Here is a 20,584-nt window from a genome sequence, read left to right on the forward strand (position 1 = left end):
AGTAGCATCTTAAAGAAATGTTAAGTAAATCTAATTATCTGTAATTTATACTTTCTATATTTGGTTTTATTATAATATAGTATTTATAACGTCAAGGACAAATATTCTTTGGTTAATGCTACCTTAGGTGCCAAGATGGCGGCTCGTCTCTGATTCCAGCAGGGAAACAGTGGGACGAACGTTCTAACCTAACCTATTCTAATAATTTGGTTGCTAATAATTATGGTAATTTATTAGAATAGGTTAGGTTAGGTTAGAACATGCGTCCCCACTGTTTCAGAGACGAGCCGCCATGTTCGCTACCATAGGTAACATTAACCCAAGATTTTATTTGTTATATCAATTAAATTTTCGACTTGAAGTATCGGCATGCCAACAATCTGCAAGCTTGAATTGCTTAAACTATGTTCCAACATTCGCAGTTGCTCTTGCCAGGATTTAAATTTATGTATATCTATTTTCTTGTTTTAATTCTGAAATTCTATCACTCAGTGGGGTCAATTCAAACTCCGAATGAGACGGTTGGGACCTTGACAGAGCTGTAGAGTATAGTGATACGAACAAAAAAGTGAAAGCAACCATACCCGGGCGGGTGACGTTGGGGTGAAAATTAAGTTATCTCGCGCTCTATCCATATTCATGTTATATTTATATAAAAACATATTAATTTGAACACACTCACCTAATCCTTTATCTCCTTCCAAATCCTTCGTCAAATTTACGTTATTCTTATGTTTCTGTATAGTTTCAACTTCTACAGAGCAGCGGGAGTAGATTAACGACGTCATCACTCCGAAAGAGAGTAATCGGCTAATCACAGTAGGCGAGTGATCCAAATGACGGCTCTACCCTGTCCAGTCGAACAGAAAGGAGCGAGCAGAGCACTCTAGAGTAGTTAACCGAATACGCCATTACTCCCCACCGCTTCATTTAAACAATTAATATCCGTATTCACAACCAAAAATCAAGAGTTAGAATTAGAAGTTAATCGATAGACGTTCGCGTATTAAAATTACTTTTCGTTTAAAACGCGGTATCGTGCCGAGTGCGAGTTTTAGAACGCGTTCTACTTGAAATACACTTCTGTATTTTAAAAAAATTAAATTAAAACTTATAAAAAATCATTTTTTTTCTCGTCGCATTTTATACTTGCGCACATTTAAATTGTTATTTTGTATTTTAATTTGCAGATACGATCGTATTCGTGTTTATAAATTACTCGTTACGTTTCCGAACGCTCTAGAATCGTGTTCGGAATCGCCGCTTTACCCGTACGTTATTAAATCGAACGTCGCGTCACGTAATAAACCAGCCAAATTATTGTTTAATTTATAGAAATTATTAATTCACCACAAATCTTCGATTTCGTCGAACAACGTGAACTCGACGTCATCTTTAAACTTTCTCGTTCAAAAACCTAGACAAGCGACCGACATCGAACTGACGTAATATCGTGCGACGATTACGCCAACCGCTGAAAATTAAATTCCGCAAAAAATAAAACATAAATACTTTCCATTATTAATTTAATATTATTAAATATAATAAATAATTATTGATTTTTAGCAACCTAATTACAGGAAACAGAAAAAATTAAAAAAAAAACATTCGTAAACGCCTCCTGGTGTAAAATTTGACGCTAGAAAAAAAATATATATTTTTTTAAATTAAAAAAAATAATTCGAACGGCGCTCACCAGATAGAGACACCGTCTGGGCCAGGCTCTCTACGTCAGCGTAGGGGGCAAGTGACGAGGAGAGCGATCGCGCGTGAAGTCAGAGTGGTTCGAGGCGTCGTGCGGGAATGTCGTCTGTGGAACTGTCGGAAGACGCTCCGGCCCCGCGCCTTTGTCACCTGATCAAATGGGATGACTTCGACGGATACGGCTTCAATCTTCACGCCGAAAAGTCCAAAGCCGGACAGTACATAGGCAAGGTGGACGAGGGCAGCCCGGCCGAATACGCCGATTTGAGAGAGGGCGACTGCATCATCGAGGTCAACGGGGTCAACATCGCCAACGAGAACCACAAACAAGTGGTGGAGCGGATCAAAGCGGTTCCTAACGAAACCAGACTCTTGGTTATCGACGAGGAGGGCAAGAAGTGGTACAAAGACAGGAAGCTGGTCGTCAAGGGCACGCAACACAACGTCGTCTACAATAAGACCCCCGTGCCCAGACCTCGCCACAAAGACCTTAATGGCAACCGAGAAACCCTTAACGGTCACCTCGATCACGTGACACAGTCCGACTCGGTAAGTGACGTATTTTATTTTTTCACCTCTCCACTCCCATCGAATTACCTTCCTAACCCTCTTTCATAATTAATTTTTACCTTTCCATTTCTGTTCTGGCCCTTAAATTACACTTACTCGATTCCCACTTCATTGTAATTAAAGTTCTTTCCTACCAGACTGCGCCTTTTAATTGCCATAAAGTTTTGTCAATAAGAGAAACGTAACTTCGTTTCGGCGCCCTCTCACCGTTTTCGGTGGTTTTCCCCCTAAAATACGTATTTTTTCCCCGATAACTTGTTGCGCCTTTTAATTTCGGTTTAGTTTTGTGAAGAAGAGAAATGCATCTTCGATTCGGCGCTCTCCCGTTGTTTTCAGTGGTTTTTCCCCTAAAGTAAATATTTTTCCCCGATAACTGCGCAACAAGTTTTAATTGTAATTAAGCTATCGATGTACGGTTTTAACTTTTCATTATATTAATCTTCATCGTCCTCGCGATTTTTTAATTCGGATAATCCCCTATTGTCCATTATATTTTAACTCGCAAACTTTCCTGAAGTCCCGATTTCCTACTTTTACAGGATGATTTTTAATTCGATCGTCGTCGGAATTTCGATTACGGAATTATCATCGTCATGGTGATTAAATTCTGTTTAAACTCCGATTATTCTCGACAAATTTCCTCTGAATTTCGTCATCGTCGTATACGATTAACACGATTTCATTTACCTCCGGCTTCGACTTAATAAAGAAAATAAGGGGGATTTTAAACGTAATTAAGTATCTTTCTACTACTAACACAATTTTTAAATGTAATTGCGATGATGATATAATGAGAATTAAGGTGTCGTATTCATTCGATACCCTGTTTTTTCCTCTAAAATATCTGGAAATTTTAAGGTTTCGTCATCGTTTTAAATTATCGACGCGTCGTTACGCAAGATTATTTCTCGGAATAATACACCTTATTATTATTACGTTACGCGTAACGAAGAGAGAGAGAGAGAAACACTATTAAATCTAGTAGTGGCTCATGACGTAGATGTCCTTTTCAGAGGTTCAGAGACTGGTCCAACTACTGTTTGGTAAGAAATTACTGTAGTAGTAAGAAGAAAAACCTCTGAAGATACTTCGAGGTTACGACGCTCCGTATCAATTAATTAATAATACTTTCACGTTACGTCCAGCGTTGGATGATAAACAAGATTGTCACGGGGCCATTTTTTTTCGGAGTTGGAGGTGTCCCCCGTTGTTACCCCCGCGAAGTTGTTTAGTTGGCGTGCGCTTTCTCCCAACGTGACCTCTTCGCGGCGACCGTGACTCGGTCACGTGTTCGCTTCTGGGAACTCAGCTCCCCCCGGCTAGTGGAATATCAAACGCGACTTACCTCTAACCCCGGTGTAACCATTACACTTTGGACTACAAATCGGGGATTACACGTTTGTCCTTCTCGAATGTCGGGTTGAAAGGTTAAAGTGGATGTTTCTTCTTAACCCGGTTGTTTCCAGCGGAGGTAGTTTCCTTTGTTTGGTGTTTTTTTCCCCCGTCAGGGGATTCTAGAAGTGGTGCAAGGTCACTTAGCTTCCGACGACGCGCGACGCGACGCCATGCGTGAAAGGCGACGTTTGCCGGTTCGATTTATGCGAATTATTCCTTAATTCCGGGAAGCGTTCGATCGCGTAACGGGGGTGCGTTCGGGGCAAGACGGAGGTGTCGAGGTAGCGAAGGCGTTCGTTCCTTAAAGGCGACCAGGCGCGACGCGTCTCCTTTTTTAGAAATTATGTAGGAAGATGATGTGTTGATGAATGTACGCGCGCGGGTGTTAATTTTGTGTTCCCCCTTCCGTAACTGAGTAACAAGAATATTCTGGATCGTTACTCTTGCTAGTTTCGAGGATTCCTTTTTAGTAGATTCAGAATGCAGTGTTACGGAGTAACTTGTGTATATGTTACTCTGATTAGAGTAACATATACTAATAATATAATCTATATAATCTAATATACTATATAATCTTGCGTTAGAAAACAGAGAAAACGTAATGCCATGTTACTCTATGTATGTTACACTCCGATCTTATGTTAGACCTGCGTAACACCGCGTTATTCTTTCCTCTATCCCAATAACAGGAAATAACATTCGTACGTAACTGTTGCTCGTAATAATACAGTGGAATAACGCCGTTAATCCGGTTACGAGACTGGATAAGGAATAAGGCACACAACTGAATTGTGCTGATGCTAATTCGTAAGTTAAGGAAGTCTTAAGTAACACAGAGTGCATCATCGTCACGTTACGGATATAGATTCGCAGTTTCGTTGGGCCGTAAATTGTTACGTAAGCTTTATTATCGCGTTAAAGTGGCGCAACGAGATCTCGTTTAGACGTAGAAAGGTAACGCGCGTCGAACGAAAGATGCGGGAGAAGTATGCAGTGATTTTTTGTAGTGTTCGCGTCACTGAACACGCGACCCAGTCCCGGAAACCCGCCATTTTTTTCCCTCTGTAATTTTAAATTTTAAATACATTTTTCCGTTCCTCCGGTAGGAAACTCGACTCGAAAATATTCGACTTATGCTGAGGTTATCGACCCAAACGCGATCTTGAAAACGTAACGCGCGCGCGGGTGACGAAACTGGTCGACCATCCCCAACTCGGGAAAATACCTAACCCCCGATATCGAGGCCGTGTTACGTAACACGTTATTTTCGACGATGTGGGACGTCACAGCAGATTATACTCGATAAGAGTAAATGGCCGTGTTACGTCGGGCTGCAGCGTAACTTGCGGAAAATTAGGGAAACGCGCACAACCTCCTGTTTCTCCCTTTTTAAAATGGCGGATTTTTCGTGACACGATAAAATAAATTTAAAAAAGCGTCAGAGGGGCGAAACAGAACAATAGGAGCAATTAAAGCCAATTACTGTTAAACCATCACGTGATAGTGACGAAATTCCGTTGAACCCTCTTCGAACGGCGCGAGAGTGAATGGAATTTCATAAACTTAAACCATAAAACTTTAAAACGCGTTTCTCGGAATAAATCTGCCCTAGGGGTTATAATGGCGCTTTGTTCGGTTCGAGTTCAAGGACGAGTTAAGGAAAAAAAAACAACGCTGGAATCATCGCGCGCTACTTTACGTAATGAAAATTTGCGCGAAATTTAAAAAAAAAATCGTCATTCGATTAACCGTGCTGGTCGGATAACTCGACCATCGCTTCACGGATACAGATTACTCGTAAACAAAATGGCTGCCGTTATGTCGATTGTGTCAGGCGAGTAACAGCTTTGTTTTACGAATGGCTCGATTATCCGGCCGTGGGTGCTGCGATTTAGCGTTGGAGTACGGAAGCTTTCTCTAATTTCCGTGTTTCTCGAGTGTGGGCTGTTCGAAATTACCTAAAAAAATCGCCATTTTATTTACAGTCGAATAAAGAAAACGAAGAAGATAATCTGAAGATTGAAGAAAAACGCGTCGATCCCCCACCTAAAGAATTAGAAGACGAAGTTAATCGGACGGAAAGTACCGAAAATTTAGAAAAAGTCGAGGATAGGAGTAAGGAAGAGGTAATTATGCAAATTATTTTGCACCTTAATTGTAATGAACAACGCTCGAACGAAATTAAAACTATAAGTTTAGTTTCTAAACTAGCGTAACACCCGAAAAATCGAGTTTCTTTTTTTTTTTTTTTTGTTTTTACAACCAAACTTTCCCGTTCAAAGGTGGGAAGTTCACGAAGTTCGACGCCGCAGAGTCTTTCCAAGAGCGAGAATTTGGCATCGGGAGGAAGCACGGGTTCGGTTCCCGATTCGCCGCAGTCGTTCAAGGGTTCGAACCACCAACTGAACGGATCCAAGGTGACGAACAGCAACGGCGCGGTCGACTTGAATCTGAACATGAGCGCCTCGGAGATGCGCCAATTGCTGGCATCCAGAAAGAAGCACGATCCGAAAAAGATCCAAATGGACTTGAGGAAGAAGTACGACATCATCCAACAAATGTGAAAAAAATTTAATATTCAAAGAACAGTTATTATTATTATAATTATTATTATTTTGTATATGTTAGTGTCCGATTTAATGGTGGTGGGCTATAATTTTTTTTTTTTTTTCCGAATTTAAAGGAGTAATTTCTGTTTATATCTGAAGTTGCGATCGTCCATTGCAAGCAGGCTCGCGCAGCTCGGTTTCGAGTATCTTTCGCGTCGAAAAGTGCCATTTGTCCTTAACGAAACTTCAAAAAAAAAGACGTAACGTGCCGTCCCCCCAAAATGCAACCCCCATTCGATATTTTAATCGAGATTTCTTGAGAAATTAACTAAAAACGTGAAGGTCTTCAAAGGGGGAGTTACTAGCGCGCCTCTCGTGTCTTCTATCCAAGAGCTTTGCAAAATATGCAAATTGGTGCATATTTTATATATATATAAATCCTGTAACGAATGTAATATTTTAAAAGATAGAAAGAATAAAAATTCAAATTTTTTTAAAAATTATTATTATTTTTTCGAATCATTGGGACCATTCCAACAATTTTAAATTTTATCTGTTTATCTATCAAGGTTAAATTTTGATGACGCGCGCGTTTATTCCTGAAAAACACGTTTGATTTACACACCTGTTGCAACTTTCTGGGTGTTTTTTTGATAAATCAAAAGCAAGAACGAGTGTGATTCTGCAAATTGTATTTTGCCAGAAAACGCTGATTTTTATTATTATTATTATTTTTTTTTTTAATCTAAAAATAGAACCTCGCGTATCGCTTTTTTGGGTGCATTCACCCGAAATTTATTGATGCAAGCAGTTGTTACACACAATCAATATTCTTTCGCTGTAATTTTCAAATCCTACCGTCTGTCTGTCTGTCTGTTAGATGTACGAAAATCGACACCGGACACGGAAAAGTTTTATTTTTAAAATAAATTATCGCTAAAAATTGCATATCTAGTGTCATAGTAATTGCTGGTAACCTACTAAAATCCCCTGTTTACTAGTTTAGCATACTTGATGCTATTAAGTTATTTGAATAGATGTGTAATGATGTTACTTATCCTACTAAAACCACTAGATCCTACTGAAAATGTGCTACTATTTGAGTGCCAGATAAAGAATCGACAACTTTCTCTTCTCCTATTCTAACTTCCCCCCAAACTGCTTAATTTGTAGATTTCTAGTGGGTTTTTAGATGCTAAAAACCCACTAGAACGTTGGTTATTTTTTAATTTAATATTTACTAGTAAGTCGATAAATTTTTATTGCTTTATCCTATATAACATACTGAAATCCCCTTTTTAGTAATTTAATGTACTTGATACTACTAACTTAATTGGTTGATGTATACAAGTTTTAGTAGGATAGGATGTATATAAGGTAACTTGTCCTACTAAAACCTCTTTCAAAATCTGGGTCTCTGATCCTACTGAAAATGCTACAACATGCCTGCCAGATAAAAAATCAATAGCTTTCTCTCCCTTGCTCTCTAACTTCCCTCCAAAGTTGCTTAATTTATAAATTTCTAGTGAGTTTTTAAATATAAAAAATCAATAACTTCTCCCCTCTTCTAATGACCCTCCAAAAATTGCTTAATTTCTAGTGGGTTTTTAGATATTCCAGCTATTTTTTAGTTTAATATTTACAGATAAGTCAATAACATCTTATGCTTTATCATATAACGTACTAAAATCCTCTGTAAGTAACTATTTAGTAGCACCTTGTGGATTAAACTAGTAAACAAAGTTTGTTTATAATCCCACCAAAACCTCTAAATTCTTAATTGATTATACTGAATTAATTTGTCCTTTATCTCAGATTCTAACTTCCATATCCCCTAAAACAGTCCCTAGTTAATTTGTAAATTTCTATTGCTATTTTACATGTACTAATTTTTTAATGTAATGTACAGTACACTGATAAAACAATAACTTCTTTGCTTTGTCATGTGTAACCTACTAAAACTCCTGCTTACTAATTTATTTATCCATCTAATTATTAAGATATACACAGAGAACAGTAAAGTTACAAAATTTCTACAACTATCCTACTAATACCTTTTGACACTTTCAAAGTTTTAGTAGAATCAGAGGTACAAAGTGCTATTGTATAATAAATTCTATTAGTAGTTACCATATAAAAGAATAATTAACTTTCTCTTTTTTCTCCTCCAACTTCAAAAGCCCCCAAAATTGCTTAATTTGAAGTGTTTTACATGTGCTAGATTTTTTTAAAATTCAATACTTATTACTGATAAGTCATTAACTTATTGCTTTATCATACATAACCTACTAAAACCTCTGTTTAGTAGCACAAGGATATTAAATCAGTGAGCGGTTTGAGTTTTTTTAAGTACCTTTGGTTAAGTGTACACACAATTTATGTACAGTACTATTGACTTTCAAAATTTGTGCCTGTGATCACGCTAAAATTAGTACTGTATGGCAAATCTAATTAATTGCTCACTTATCTTAGAAATTCATCCTTATCTAACTTCCAAAAACCCCCCAAAAGAGTTTAATTTATACATTTCTAGGGGTTTTTTAGATGTTCTACTTTTTAATGTAACGTTTAAAAATAAGTCAATAACTTTTGCTTTTTCAAGTATAACCTACTAAAATGCCTGTTCGCTAATTAAATGCCCTTTATATCAATACTAGAAAATAATTCCTAAGCAGTTTCTATACCAAGCTTATTATGTATAATTATCCCACTAGAACCTCTGGTATTGTAAATTTATGCTTATTTATACTACCGGAAAAAAAACCTCTGACTTTCAAAACTTCTATCTTCGATCCTACTAAAACTAAGTTCGACTGTTTGGCTTTCAGATTTTCAGATTTCACCCTAAAACCTCCAAAAACTACTAGAATTTCCAAAAATTAAGTCGTATTTTTACTCCGTTGGGTGTGGTAGGCTTCATATTTTCTACGCGTACACCATAAAAATAGTAGGAACGTTTATCAGTTTGGTTACCTTTCTTTTTATCGATCGGGGTCTGTTTTCAGGTTATTCATCCCAGCAACATGTCACCAAAATGGGGTCTTCGTAGAAAATTGCTTACGTTTCTACAGCGCGCTCGCCATTTTTTCCCAACCCCCGGGGGGTATAGAAATCGGGAGCGTGGATTTTGGTCACATGATCGGAACTTAACCTCCCAACCCCCCCGAAACAACTGTTATTTTTGCGTGTGACGTACTCTATAGTCGCAGCAGGTGTAATGAGTAAGAAGAAAAGGTGTAAACTCTGGTGACGCCCTTATTTTAGTTGTCAAAACCCATTTTTATTATTAAATTGGCATCGCGTAGAATCGATAAGTGTAAAAGTGTGTCATGTGTACAGCAGAATTTTTGCCCCCATTTTAGGATAAAAACTTGACTCCAACATCTGTATTTTATTGATCTAGTTGATAGTATAATCTATAAAATTTTGTCCACATAAATGTGTTTATTTTTTCGGATTTTAATGAAATAAATTTCTACAATTGAGTGGCTTGCTCATGAACAGAAAAGAAAATTTCACAATTAAAATTCAAGTGAAAACGAACTGCGAAATACAACACTCCACCACCGCGACAGCGAGAAGCGACGGTCGCTTCGTCGCTGTCGCTTCTTTTTTTACACACGCTCGAATTCAAAAACTAGGAAAATATTTAAGATATTTTGATACTTTAAATCGAATTTAGTAATTTTTCGCTTTAAAAAAATACACGAGTATTATTAAATAATAATAGTATTTAGTTGCGTGGTGTCGCGTCGCTCTGATAATATTCACGCGACGTGTCGAGTAAACAAAACACATTTAAAATAACTTTTATGTATTTTTTAAAATAGAAATTAAAAACATGTTTGTAGTGTATACTCGAATACACGTTCACACCGTAAATTTTCTATAGGATAAATAAAAAAAGGTGTACAAAAATTTTATGGTGTTCGAGAGACGCGACATCGCGAACTTCTATCACGCTAACTGACGTCTGTTAAAACACTACTCTTTTGAATACGGGAATCGAGGTGCTTCTGTTACGTAACTATTTTGTCACCGGGTTTTTTTACAAAGAAACACGCACAAAAGAAAAGAATAAATGATAATTTGCGTATTTCATTAACGTGCGAGTGCACAAAAAATGTCACGTGACGAGTGCGTCAAAGAAAATTTGGCAAGGAACACGGTGGAGAGGATTCGAAAGAATCCTTACGTGCGAATTCAGGCGTGACTCCAATGTCAAGTCGTGTACGTAGCAGGTACGGTACTCGTACGTAGGCGTACAAAACCGGTCTTATACGGGGGAGAAGTCAATCACGTGATCGGTTGGCACGCCATTGTTTATTGATTTCGCATTTTTATCTCTATCTCCGTCCTGTTGGCTAAGATTTTTATCTGTTTAAAAGTCCACGAAAGGATATATTTACGAATTTTTCGAAAGATAAGACTCTCACGTGGAGCGTAAAATCATTCTGTTGTCAAGCTTTATCCACATTTTCCTCCCCTACAAAAATACAAATTTTCTTCTCCCATTTCTTTGTATTTATCCTTCAGAAAATAAATGATGTGGACGTGTTTATCCACTTGTTTCCGAGTATTATGTAATACTACAGAATTGAATACACTTGATCCTACTAGAACACATCCTTAGCCTCTTATGAAAATTATAGAACTAACTCTATAATAAATTATGTTTACCTACTAAGGAATTTCATCCTTGAATTTATGTAACTTAAAAACGTTTTATGCATTTTTATTCCATTAAAATTTATGTTTTTTTCTCCTGGCTTGTGCACCTTACCCTAGTTTTTAGTTTTACGTATAATTTCCTACCAAAAAATCACCCCATTAATCCTACTGAAACTGCAAGCGAGTTTCGTAAACAGAAATTCAAACCGGCAAAGCACAAATTTCAGTAGTTCAAGGGCATGAATCGAGTCTCAAGGACGAAAACAATTGAAAAATCTAACTTACAACATCACAGCCGACTCTCTACAACACTCTCCCCGTGCATTCATTCACAATAATTTATATTTAAAAAACAAAAAGAAATCGTTAATGGTTAGGAAGAGACAATTACAGGATTCAAAAAGTCAGGATTAGTAGGATCATCGATGCGAAGAAACGAACAAACCCTATTAAATAATGAATGAAACAGATGAGAAGTAAGAAGAAGAAAATGGCGAAACAATGGGATAAGACGTTTTTTTTTTTCTTGTTGTAGAATTAATTTCGAGTCTATAAATACGTCAAACACGGAGTTAGTTTCTTGAAAATCCTCCGAAGCCAAGGACGGACGTTAATAATCATTTCGTTAACCTTTACGATGACATCACGAGGAAATAATGGACGGACAATGAATGCTCAAGATAATTTTTTCTCTTCTAATTAACTCTCCTTTCTTTATTTTTGATGATGAGATTACTTTATTAATCATCGAGCAAACTAATTAAAAAGAAACCGCCCTGATTATAATTAAAAATAGTTTCTAATAATTAATCCACGCTGGCACTTTAATTGTTATTGATGTTTTTATTCGTAAATGCCCTTTACTATTATGGTAAAGATCGTCGATTCGAATTCACTTTCCGATTTTGGTGATTATAACTTCGAACCTCTGAACGACGGCCACTGTCGGAAATATAAAAAAAGGCCGTGGTCATTATTGGAGGTTCTGTATTTTTAGATGAAATTGTTATGGGAGGCCTTTTAAAAATACAGTATATATATATATTTTTTTCAAATGTATCCAGTTGCAACGATTTACTGAGACGTTTCCGTGTGAATCGCCTTATGGTGAAAGCTGAAAACATGTTGCCATTCGAATCGACTTGATCTTCAATTATGGTTTCATACCAATCAACAAGTGGCAATCTGCCACATCTTCCCACACGAATCCTGTAAATGATCAGTAAATCGTACTTCCATACGAATGAACTTACGAGTAAGCTTCATCCATGTTTTCATAAGAATCATTTCATGATAAATTGCAAGCGATGCTTTCGTCGGAATCATGTAGCAACCATGTTTTCATATGAATCACCTTTCTGGTGAACTGTGAAGGTAAATTTCCATACGGATAAATATGTAAATGATCTGCAACACTCCATGTTCCCGTACAGATCAACTTATGGGTAAGTTGCAGTCACGTTTTCGTAGAAACCACCTTGTCTTTTCTTCAGAATCGATACACGGGTAGATCAATAAATAACTATATTTCCATACGAATCGACTTCTCAATAAGTGGGTGAACTGCAAGCATGTTTAGATACAAATCAACACGTGGGTGAACGTAAAGCTGTATTTTCATAATCAACACGTGGGTAATTTAAAACCACGTTTCCATACAAACACGACCACCGCTTCGTCAAAAAGTTATATTTTTCATGCCCTTTAACGGAAACTAACTTTTACAATTGATTCAAAGCCACTTTTCGATACGCACCACCCATTTTCGAGTGATTTAACGATCGTACCACGTGTCACATGTTCTTAAATAACGCGTATTTACTTATTTTTCGCGTGGACTGGATCATTTCGGGCATCTGATCCACTCGGTTACCATATGATCCACCTTTTAACAGATATTCGGTATCGATTACTTGTATAAAGTAAGAGAAGAATTCGCTGAACTGGCAGATCGATTACAAGGAAACTACACTTTTATAAAACGATCTGCGATGAAATTAGCCTGAAACTTAGCTTAGATAGGAAATTCGTATTAATAAATTATTCATTTTTTCCTAAAAATTAGAACCATTTTGTTGTCTGAACTCTTCCAAGAAATGTCCGAGCGCCATAATTGGCTAATAAATGAATTCGTTGAACTTTTAAACCAATTAGGTAGACGGACGATGTCATTATTTAGAAACGAGATTTAAATAGCTTTTTTAAAAGCTCTTATCGTTTTGAACTGTTTGAACTGTCTGTCCGCCTGTTTGACTGTCTGTCTGTGGGCTATGAATCAAACCACAGTAATGATTTTATAATAGCTTTTACTTCATACACATTAAAATCATGCGAAATAATAGACAAGTAGAAAAAATTCCAAGAAAAAAGAAAAGAGAAAAGAAATTATTTCATTAAGTAATTATTTATTCATTAACACAATTGTCTTTCTTTGAATTTGAAAAACGTTATTGGTCAGTTTGAATTACTAAATAACGGAATTTAAAAAAAAAATCAACCAATGCGATTTGTTGGTTAAATATTTTGAATTTATTTATTATAAACAATTTATTTTATTTAATAAATAGATAAATAAATAACGCTAACATTGATTTTACCACTAACGACTAATAAATTTCGAAATATTCGAACCAACCAATCGCATTGGCTGATTCTTAGAAATTCCGTTATTTAGTAATTCAAATCGACAAATAGCGTTAATCGATTTGTAAATTCGAAGACAATCACGTTAAAAATAACAGTAAACACTTTTACATCATTTAAATTTCCTAATAACGTTTAGTTTCAAGCTCCCTCATTTACGCTGATGGTCTAATTATTGCAGGATTGATAAACTTAAATAGCACAACGAGCATAAACAAGTTATTACAGCATTTCCTGTATTTAGCCTATCCAAACAGCATAATTTAGCTTATTAATGGTAGGAAATATTTTTTTAATGATTAAAAAAAAAAAACAAGACTTCTGACCGAATTTCGCTTTCGTTTATGCCTAATTTCTTATCTGGTTTATCAAAACGACTCTATTGCCAAATAACGAAGGGGGAGAAACAACACTCACGCTAATAATAAATTAACTACACAAATTTTCGGATCCAGTTTTTACATTTTTCTTTATACCCAAATTAAAGAAGAACGAAGAGATTAAGAGATAGACTTGTTTTCAAGATACGAAACAAGTAATAAATATATATACAGTATAAAAAAGAAAAAAGGTCGTAACTCACTTGTCAGTAACTTTCTATAGATTACTATTTGTTGATAACAATACAAAAAAGGGGGGAAAGAGAGGAAAAAAAATCGTTCTACATCGGAAATTGCTCCCAAACGTGTCTTTTCATTGCCTTTTTTTTCTTATTGTTTTAAGTAACAATTAAAGCAGAAAATGAACTATGAATTGTTGCACGGATAATGGAACAAAACCACGACAATTCCATAAATAACTCGATTAAAGAAACACACAGACAGATTTTTTCTGAGGGGTAAAAAAAAAGAATTAAATAAGTGATCTAAATTCTTTATGAAGTCTTTGTATTTGCTTAAGTGCAAAAAATTAAAAGTTCGTGAATATTAAAACAAGCATTCCTCTCCATTCCTTCACGTATCCATTAAAAAGAAATAACGAACTTTGAACTTCCTGGGAGCTAACTTTGCAATTTTTCTTCCTATTTTAAATATTCAATTTGTGATAAAGGCACGAAATCGTTTTTTTTTAAAGTAATCGATTTAAATTTGAAAATCGATTCGTGTCATTGGTCCGTTTTGAGTAATATCGTGTAATTGATCGATTTCATTAATTAATATGCCTTTGTGCCCTTAACTTAATTTAAACTTATCTTGTCTACTAGTACTTTATCAATTAACAAGACTTATTATACCGGATTTATGGATGCAGCAATTAGGTCTTACAGATCAGAAATAATAATGTTTATTTAAACCACCTGATCGATTTCATTTCGAAACTTTTAACGTGATTGGTTTTTTTAAATATTTGAATTGTGTTACTACGGTAATTAATCGCGTTATAACCGACTTTTAGGTTTCCTGGCCCAATTTTCCAAGGAACCCAAAAAAGTTTTCGGTTTTACGATCTTTTTATAATGAACTTTAACGTTACTTTTCTGTCGTTACCGAGTAACAGAATTTCTGAAATTTTCGCTTCACTGTAACCACCTGCTTTTCCCCTTTGTTATTGTCTTTCAACTGATGAAGAATCGATCTTGTCTCTTCCTTTAACCAAAGGGGACGAGCTCGAAGGCAACTGAGTTGCAGATGGATGCACTAACCCTAAGGGTCACAAGTTATAGAGGCAGGTGTAACGATAGCCGTTTATACGTCTTTTAATTTTATTTATCTTATTCTTTACTTAAAGCGTGAGGGTAAGATGGAACCGAGACAGAGTAAGACACGAACAATTGGGCAGTCCGCCAATGGGGTGTGCCTCAGGGAGAACTTTCTATGTGAAACTGGCCCATTTAGGTGTTAGACACGTGAAGAAAACCCGGAAAATTTCACGTGGGCAGGTGCGGTGCGAACCCGCGAGAAACTGTTCGGTCCACTAGTCACTATACTTTTGGTCATGTATGGACTTCGTATTTTGCTATTTAACTTACCCGGTGATAATTTACATACTTTTTTCTCATTACAGGGACATTTTTGGGGTTCCCTCAAATTCGTTACAAAGAAATTCCACTACATGCTCATTTATTAATTAAAAACTCGATTTTATTACATTAAGTAATGTTCAGGTAATTAATTTAAAAGTTATCAAGTTAAATATTTTAAAATATAAACAAATTACTAATAAATGTACGAAACGACAAGTAAGCTAACGATTAAGTACAGTAACAACAGGAACTTGAAGTGACGGTGCAGACGGTGTATGTCTTAAAACACTCGAAAATATTAAAAATAAAATATATTAAAGTGATTTTTCTATCAATAAAGATACACGAGTAGTATCAATAACACACTAAAACGATTTTTGTTCGATATGTTTCAACGGGCATTTCGTATACATTTTGGAGAAACACGAGTCGAGATGGTCTTTGCGACCTTTCTAGAATTTCCTTCTTGGAATTTGGTCTGGGAGTTTGTTTATTTAATAAAAATGCAAAAATATATTATACAAACGATAATTATACAATTAATATTCTACATTTAAAACCTTTAAAAATACGTTTCCATTATCTTGTAGCATTTCCCCTCCCCTACACAGCTCTCAATATTAGAGAGATTGAGAGATTTTAGAAAATGTCAACTGTACTTTTTTCTTTTTATAACAAATAAGAGTGTAATTTAGGTTTATATTTTTAAAAAAAGTCAATAATTTACTGTTGTTCCACACGCATACAACTACTTTAAATTAATGTCACTGGAATGAGCGGGCAAGAATTAAATTCCATGTTTACTTTATGAGGAAAGTAACGAGGATAAACTACTTTAAAAAATAAAATTAATTAATTATGAATTTCAATGTCGAATTAAATTCGGGAAACTGAATATAATTTTACAATTTTTCTGGAAAAAAAAGAGGATTCATTCCGAAGCAATTCAATACCATAGCAAAAAAGAGAGGGGTTCGAATTCTCCTTAAAGTTTCAAATAACCTTAAATATTTTATGAAAACAATGTAACATTTTATTGAGAAATTGCCTTAAGTTTATTATGAAATTTAATAACAAATCCTTGTGACATAGTAAAACAATCACGCAATATTATAAATCCATAAATTCCAGTAACATATTTTAAAATGTACGAGAATCTCACGATTTATCGCGAGAAACGAGATATCTAATTTGCCTTGTCATCGCGTGTCGTTTTCATCTAATCGCGAGACGTCGTGTCGCAACGAATACAAATAAATAGCTAGCGACGCAAATTTATCGCACGCGACAAAAATCCATCGCCAGCGAGGCGAACGTTTTTCTCGCGCGACGCATTTCGATCGCTATCGATTTTTCTCGCGCGACGCATTCCGATCGCTATCGATTTTTCTCGCGCGACGCATTCCGATCGCTATCGATTTTTCTCGCGCGACACGTTTCGGTCGCTATCGAATTTTTGCCGTTTTCAATGTAATTACTTCCGGTTTAAAGCAATACAAAGGACCGAATGATTTCAGCGTTAAAATTTCACGAGGTTGTAAGCGTGAAATTACGGAAACCCGACAGATTACGGCACTCTAATATCGACAAATTCCCAAGTTTTGTCGGCAAAACGGCAATCGATTGCCCATTTAATAGCAATTTATATATTGCAAATACCTCGATTGCGGGTAAACAGAAATGGGAAAAATGTGATAATCGATTTTAAAAAAAGGAGGAGGAATGCAAGAAGTAATTGTCTTCCAATCAGTCACGCTTCCATTTATCCTTATTACTATTATACAGAACTTTGAATTTTCTAAGAATTCTACAAAACGAAACATAAACAAGGAAATATATATATATATATATATAAGCAAACAGCAACATCCTGTCTACACGAGAACTCGCGGCGAGAGAAAAAAAAAACTGTAATGGCGATAACTGCACATTTTTCATCCATTAAACATGGTAAACCATAAATTTTATTCTAATTTTAACCCGGATTACGTACATATTTTATTTATTTTTTCCTTTTATATTTCTTTCTCCGATCTTCCTACACAGTTTAAGTAAAATGAATGTCATTTTTGTAAGCATCCCTTATTCCTTGACCTAGACGATGTACAAAACTGGAGATCCTCCAGGCTATGGGTCAAATTTGTAATGACTGATTAGAGAGAAGATGGACGGGATTCCTAGATAAGGATCATCAATCGATGAATAAGGAAACGATTCTAACTGGGTTATTCTTACCGTCCTCTGTTTAAAAATAAATAAAAATCCACCAAAAAATCGAGAATTTACTTAAATTAGGAGCGGCTAAAATTTTTAAATGGCTACTGCAGAGCCACAGCCTGTTTAAAATAGAGGGGGAAAAAAAGAAAAGAAAAATGCAACAACCTTGTTAACCAACGGCGAATTTCCTGTTGAACTGGACTCTGTAAGAATGCAGTAGATGAGTTCACTCGTGTAATTATTAAAAATAACTTAGCTGGTTTCTATATTGCATTTTTTTAATGCGCATTCTCTTTAATTTTAAATTAATCTGTGACCTTTTATTGAAGTAATTGCAGGTTTTCATAAGCGACAAATTTTCATTTAATGCTTTCAAAATGCAAATATTAAATTGCTGCATTGTTGTTTGTGTAGCGGCGTATTGATATTCTTTATACATGAAACTGTACTAAACACATTATGTAATTGTTTACGTAGCAGAATAGAACCGGACTGAGTTAAAACATGTTGAACACACTACTCTACATTCTAATTTATTAATACAACACTCCCCCCTCTAGGTGGCCACCTAGAGGGGGAGGAACTGGCGATTTTATAGGGGATTTAGTGGTTTATACCGCTATAAATTAATGTTATTTTTACTTAAAAAAAAGTCTTTACGGCTGCTATTTTATAATTAAGATTCGTTCTACGAATTTCGCGTGTTCAAGAAGGAGCCCTCTCTATCTCATACCAAGCTCTGGAAGGCCTCGAAGACGGAACAAAACGCTAATTTACTAAGCACCCGACGCAAAATCGACCTTGCAACAATTACATTCGATTATTTTGGCAACACACCAACATTAAATTACGGGTATAGGCAATACGACTGTCACTCTGGCAACACATCAATATTTTCCTAAAGAATCTACCCATCAAGGATCAATTTCTGCACTCGTACCAGACACTTCAACGGCACTTATTGCCGTTTTCTTACGAGTAGGATGTCCATTGTGTTACTTTTAACGGCACACCACCTCGCCGAGGACTTATATTATAATATAAAAATATAGGAAGAAAAATGATTTATTTTAACTCGTTCGAGCGTATAGATTGACTCAGCTGTTTCTCCAACTCAATGTTAGACGTTCTACGAACGGCAAACAATAGTTTAATGATACTTTTCTAAGTTATGCACCTGTTTCCTCTTCCGTTAGGCTACTAAATTTTTATATTATTTAATAAAACTCCCACTCAGACGTTTACATTAAGGACTTTATTATTATTATTATTTTTTTTTTATTTTATATCATAAAAAAAATTCCATATATACGACCTATTTATGTATAGACACATACCCTACATCCGCGTGTAACTGATGTGAATCCTTGACATTCTCTTATTATTATTTATAAATTATATTTTACAATGTTTTGTTAACTTATACACCTCGCATATATTTCGTCACAATCACTTTTTAAGTTATTTTTACCATTTTTCGCCGAATTATTTGGAAAATAAATAAGAACATTTTGTAAGTTGATCTTTCATAACATCGTGTGTAATTTTATTTTATTTTATTTGTTTTGTTTAATTTTCAAGGAATTCGATAAAGGAAAAATATGGGATGCAAATTATCTTGTAACATTAGCTGAGGGATATTTAATGAATATTTTAAAATATTATTTTCTTTTCCTTTTTTAAATTTAAAAAAAAATATCAAATAATCCAGAAAAATGATAATTCTAGAATTCCCCCCCAAAAAAATTCAAGAAAAATTTTTGTTACAGAAATTTCTGAAATAATAAATTAAATTTATTTTTCTTAATCAAGCGTGAAATTTTGCAATTTTATAGGAGAAATTTTTTAAGAATTTCTTATTTAACTTTGTTGTGTAGAAAACCGAGAATTTTTATGATTTAACAGCAAAGAATCGCTTTGTAATTCAATAGAATGACTCAACAGAAGAATAAGGAAAGTCGAGAATATATATAAAAATAGCAAGAATAAAGTAATTATCAGGTTTTAATGACTATTCTTTTTAAAATGTTAAATGATGAAAAAAATCTGTTTTTCATACATACATATTTTTAGAAATTTCTCTTCCTTGTAAGGCTCGAAAATGCAAAATTTTGTACATTTATATGAATTATAAATAACATATTCCCCATTTTAATTGCCCTTAGTGCAATTCCTAGAGGTTTTTCCACTGTTTAGGAGACAAAACTCTGTAAATTAAATTATTCTCCTATTAAATGCACTCTAAACAGTGGAAAAACTTCTGTAAATTGTGTGTTTAAAGCAATTTACAGAAGTTTTTCCACTGTTTATATGATGTGCCTTTGTAAAGTAGAATTCCTCTCCTTCTTTTAATTGTGTTCAATACAAAATTTTAGAGGTTTTCCCTTACTACTGACTGATAGAAAGAATACAAAATACTTCCTAAATAGTGGAAAAAACTTCTACAAATTGCACTAAACAGCTAAAATTCAAATTACAATAGGGTTCTTTTCACAGTGGAATAAAACCTCTAAAACTTTGTATTGAACACAATTTAAAAAAGGGGAGGAATTCTATTTGATAAAGAGACGACACCTCAGCAGTAGAAAAAAAATCCTCTGTGAATTGCGCTAAACACAATTAAGAGAATAACAACTCGATTTAAGGACGTTTATTTCCTAATTAATTGAAAAAATACCTCTAGGAATTGTACTAAACACAATTAATAGAGAGGGAGGAATTTCATTTACAGAGGTTTGCCTTCTGAATAGTGAAATATATCCATACTTTCCGTAAAAATGTAAAGAATTTTACAAGCAGTTTACAAAATTACTCTTAACAATAAATCAGAATAAAAATCTAAAAAGTTCTGTAATTGCAATTTTTCTTTTTC

General features: G+C 35.0%; 1 protein-coding gene across 1 annotated transcript; it reads left to right on the forward strand.

Annotated features, from left to right (window-relative positions):
- The first annotated feature begins 1,756 nt into the window (after nt 1-1,756).
- Nucleotides 1,757-6,718, forward strand: LOC136986780 (Na(+)/H(+) exchange regulatory cofactor NHE-RF2-like). The gene is made up of 3 exons (XM_067284391.1): nt 1,757-2,253; nt 5,655-5,795; nt 5,952-6,718. The coding sequence occupies exons 1-3, from the start codon at nt 1,804-1,806 to the stop codon at nt 6,231-6,233; spliced, it is 873 nt and encodes a 290-aa protein (XP_067140492.1). The 5' UTR covers nt 1,757-1,803; the 3' UTR covers nt 6,234-6,718.
- The last annotated feature ends 13,866 nt before the right edge of the window (nt 6,719-20,584 follow it).

The sequence above is a fragment of the Centruroides vittatus genome, unplaced genomic scaffold (genome assembly GCF_030686945.1).
Source record: "Centruroides vittatus isolate TY-2023 unplaced genomic scaffold, ASM3068694v2 scaffold_1172, whole genome shotgun sequence".
In the NCBI taxonomy this organism is placed as follows: Eukaryota; Metazoa; Arthropoda; class Arachnida; order Scorpiones; family Buthidae; genus Centruroides; species Centruroides vittatus.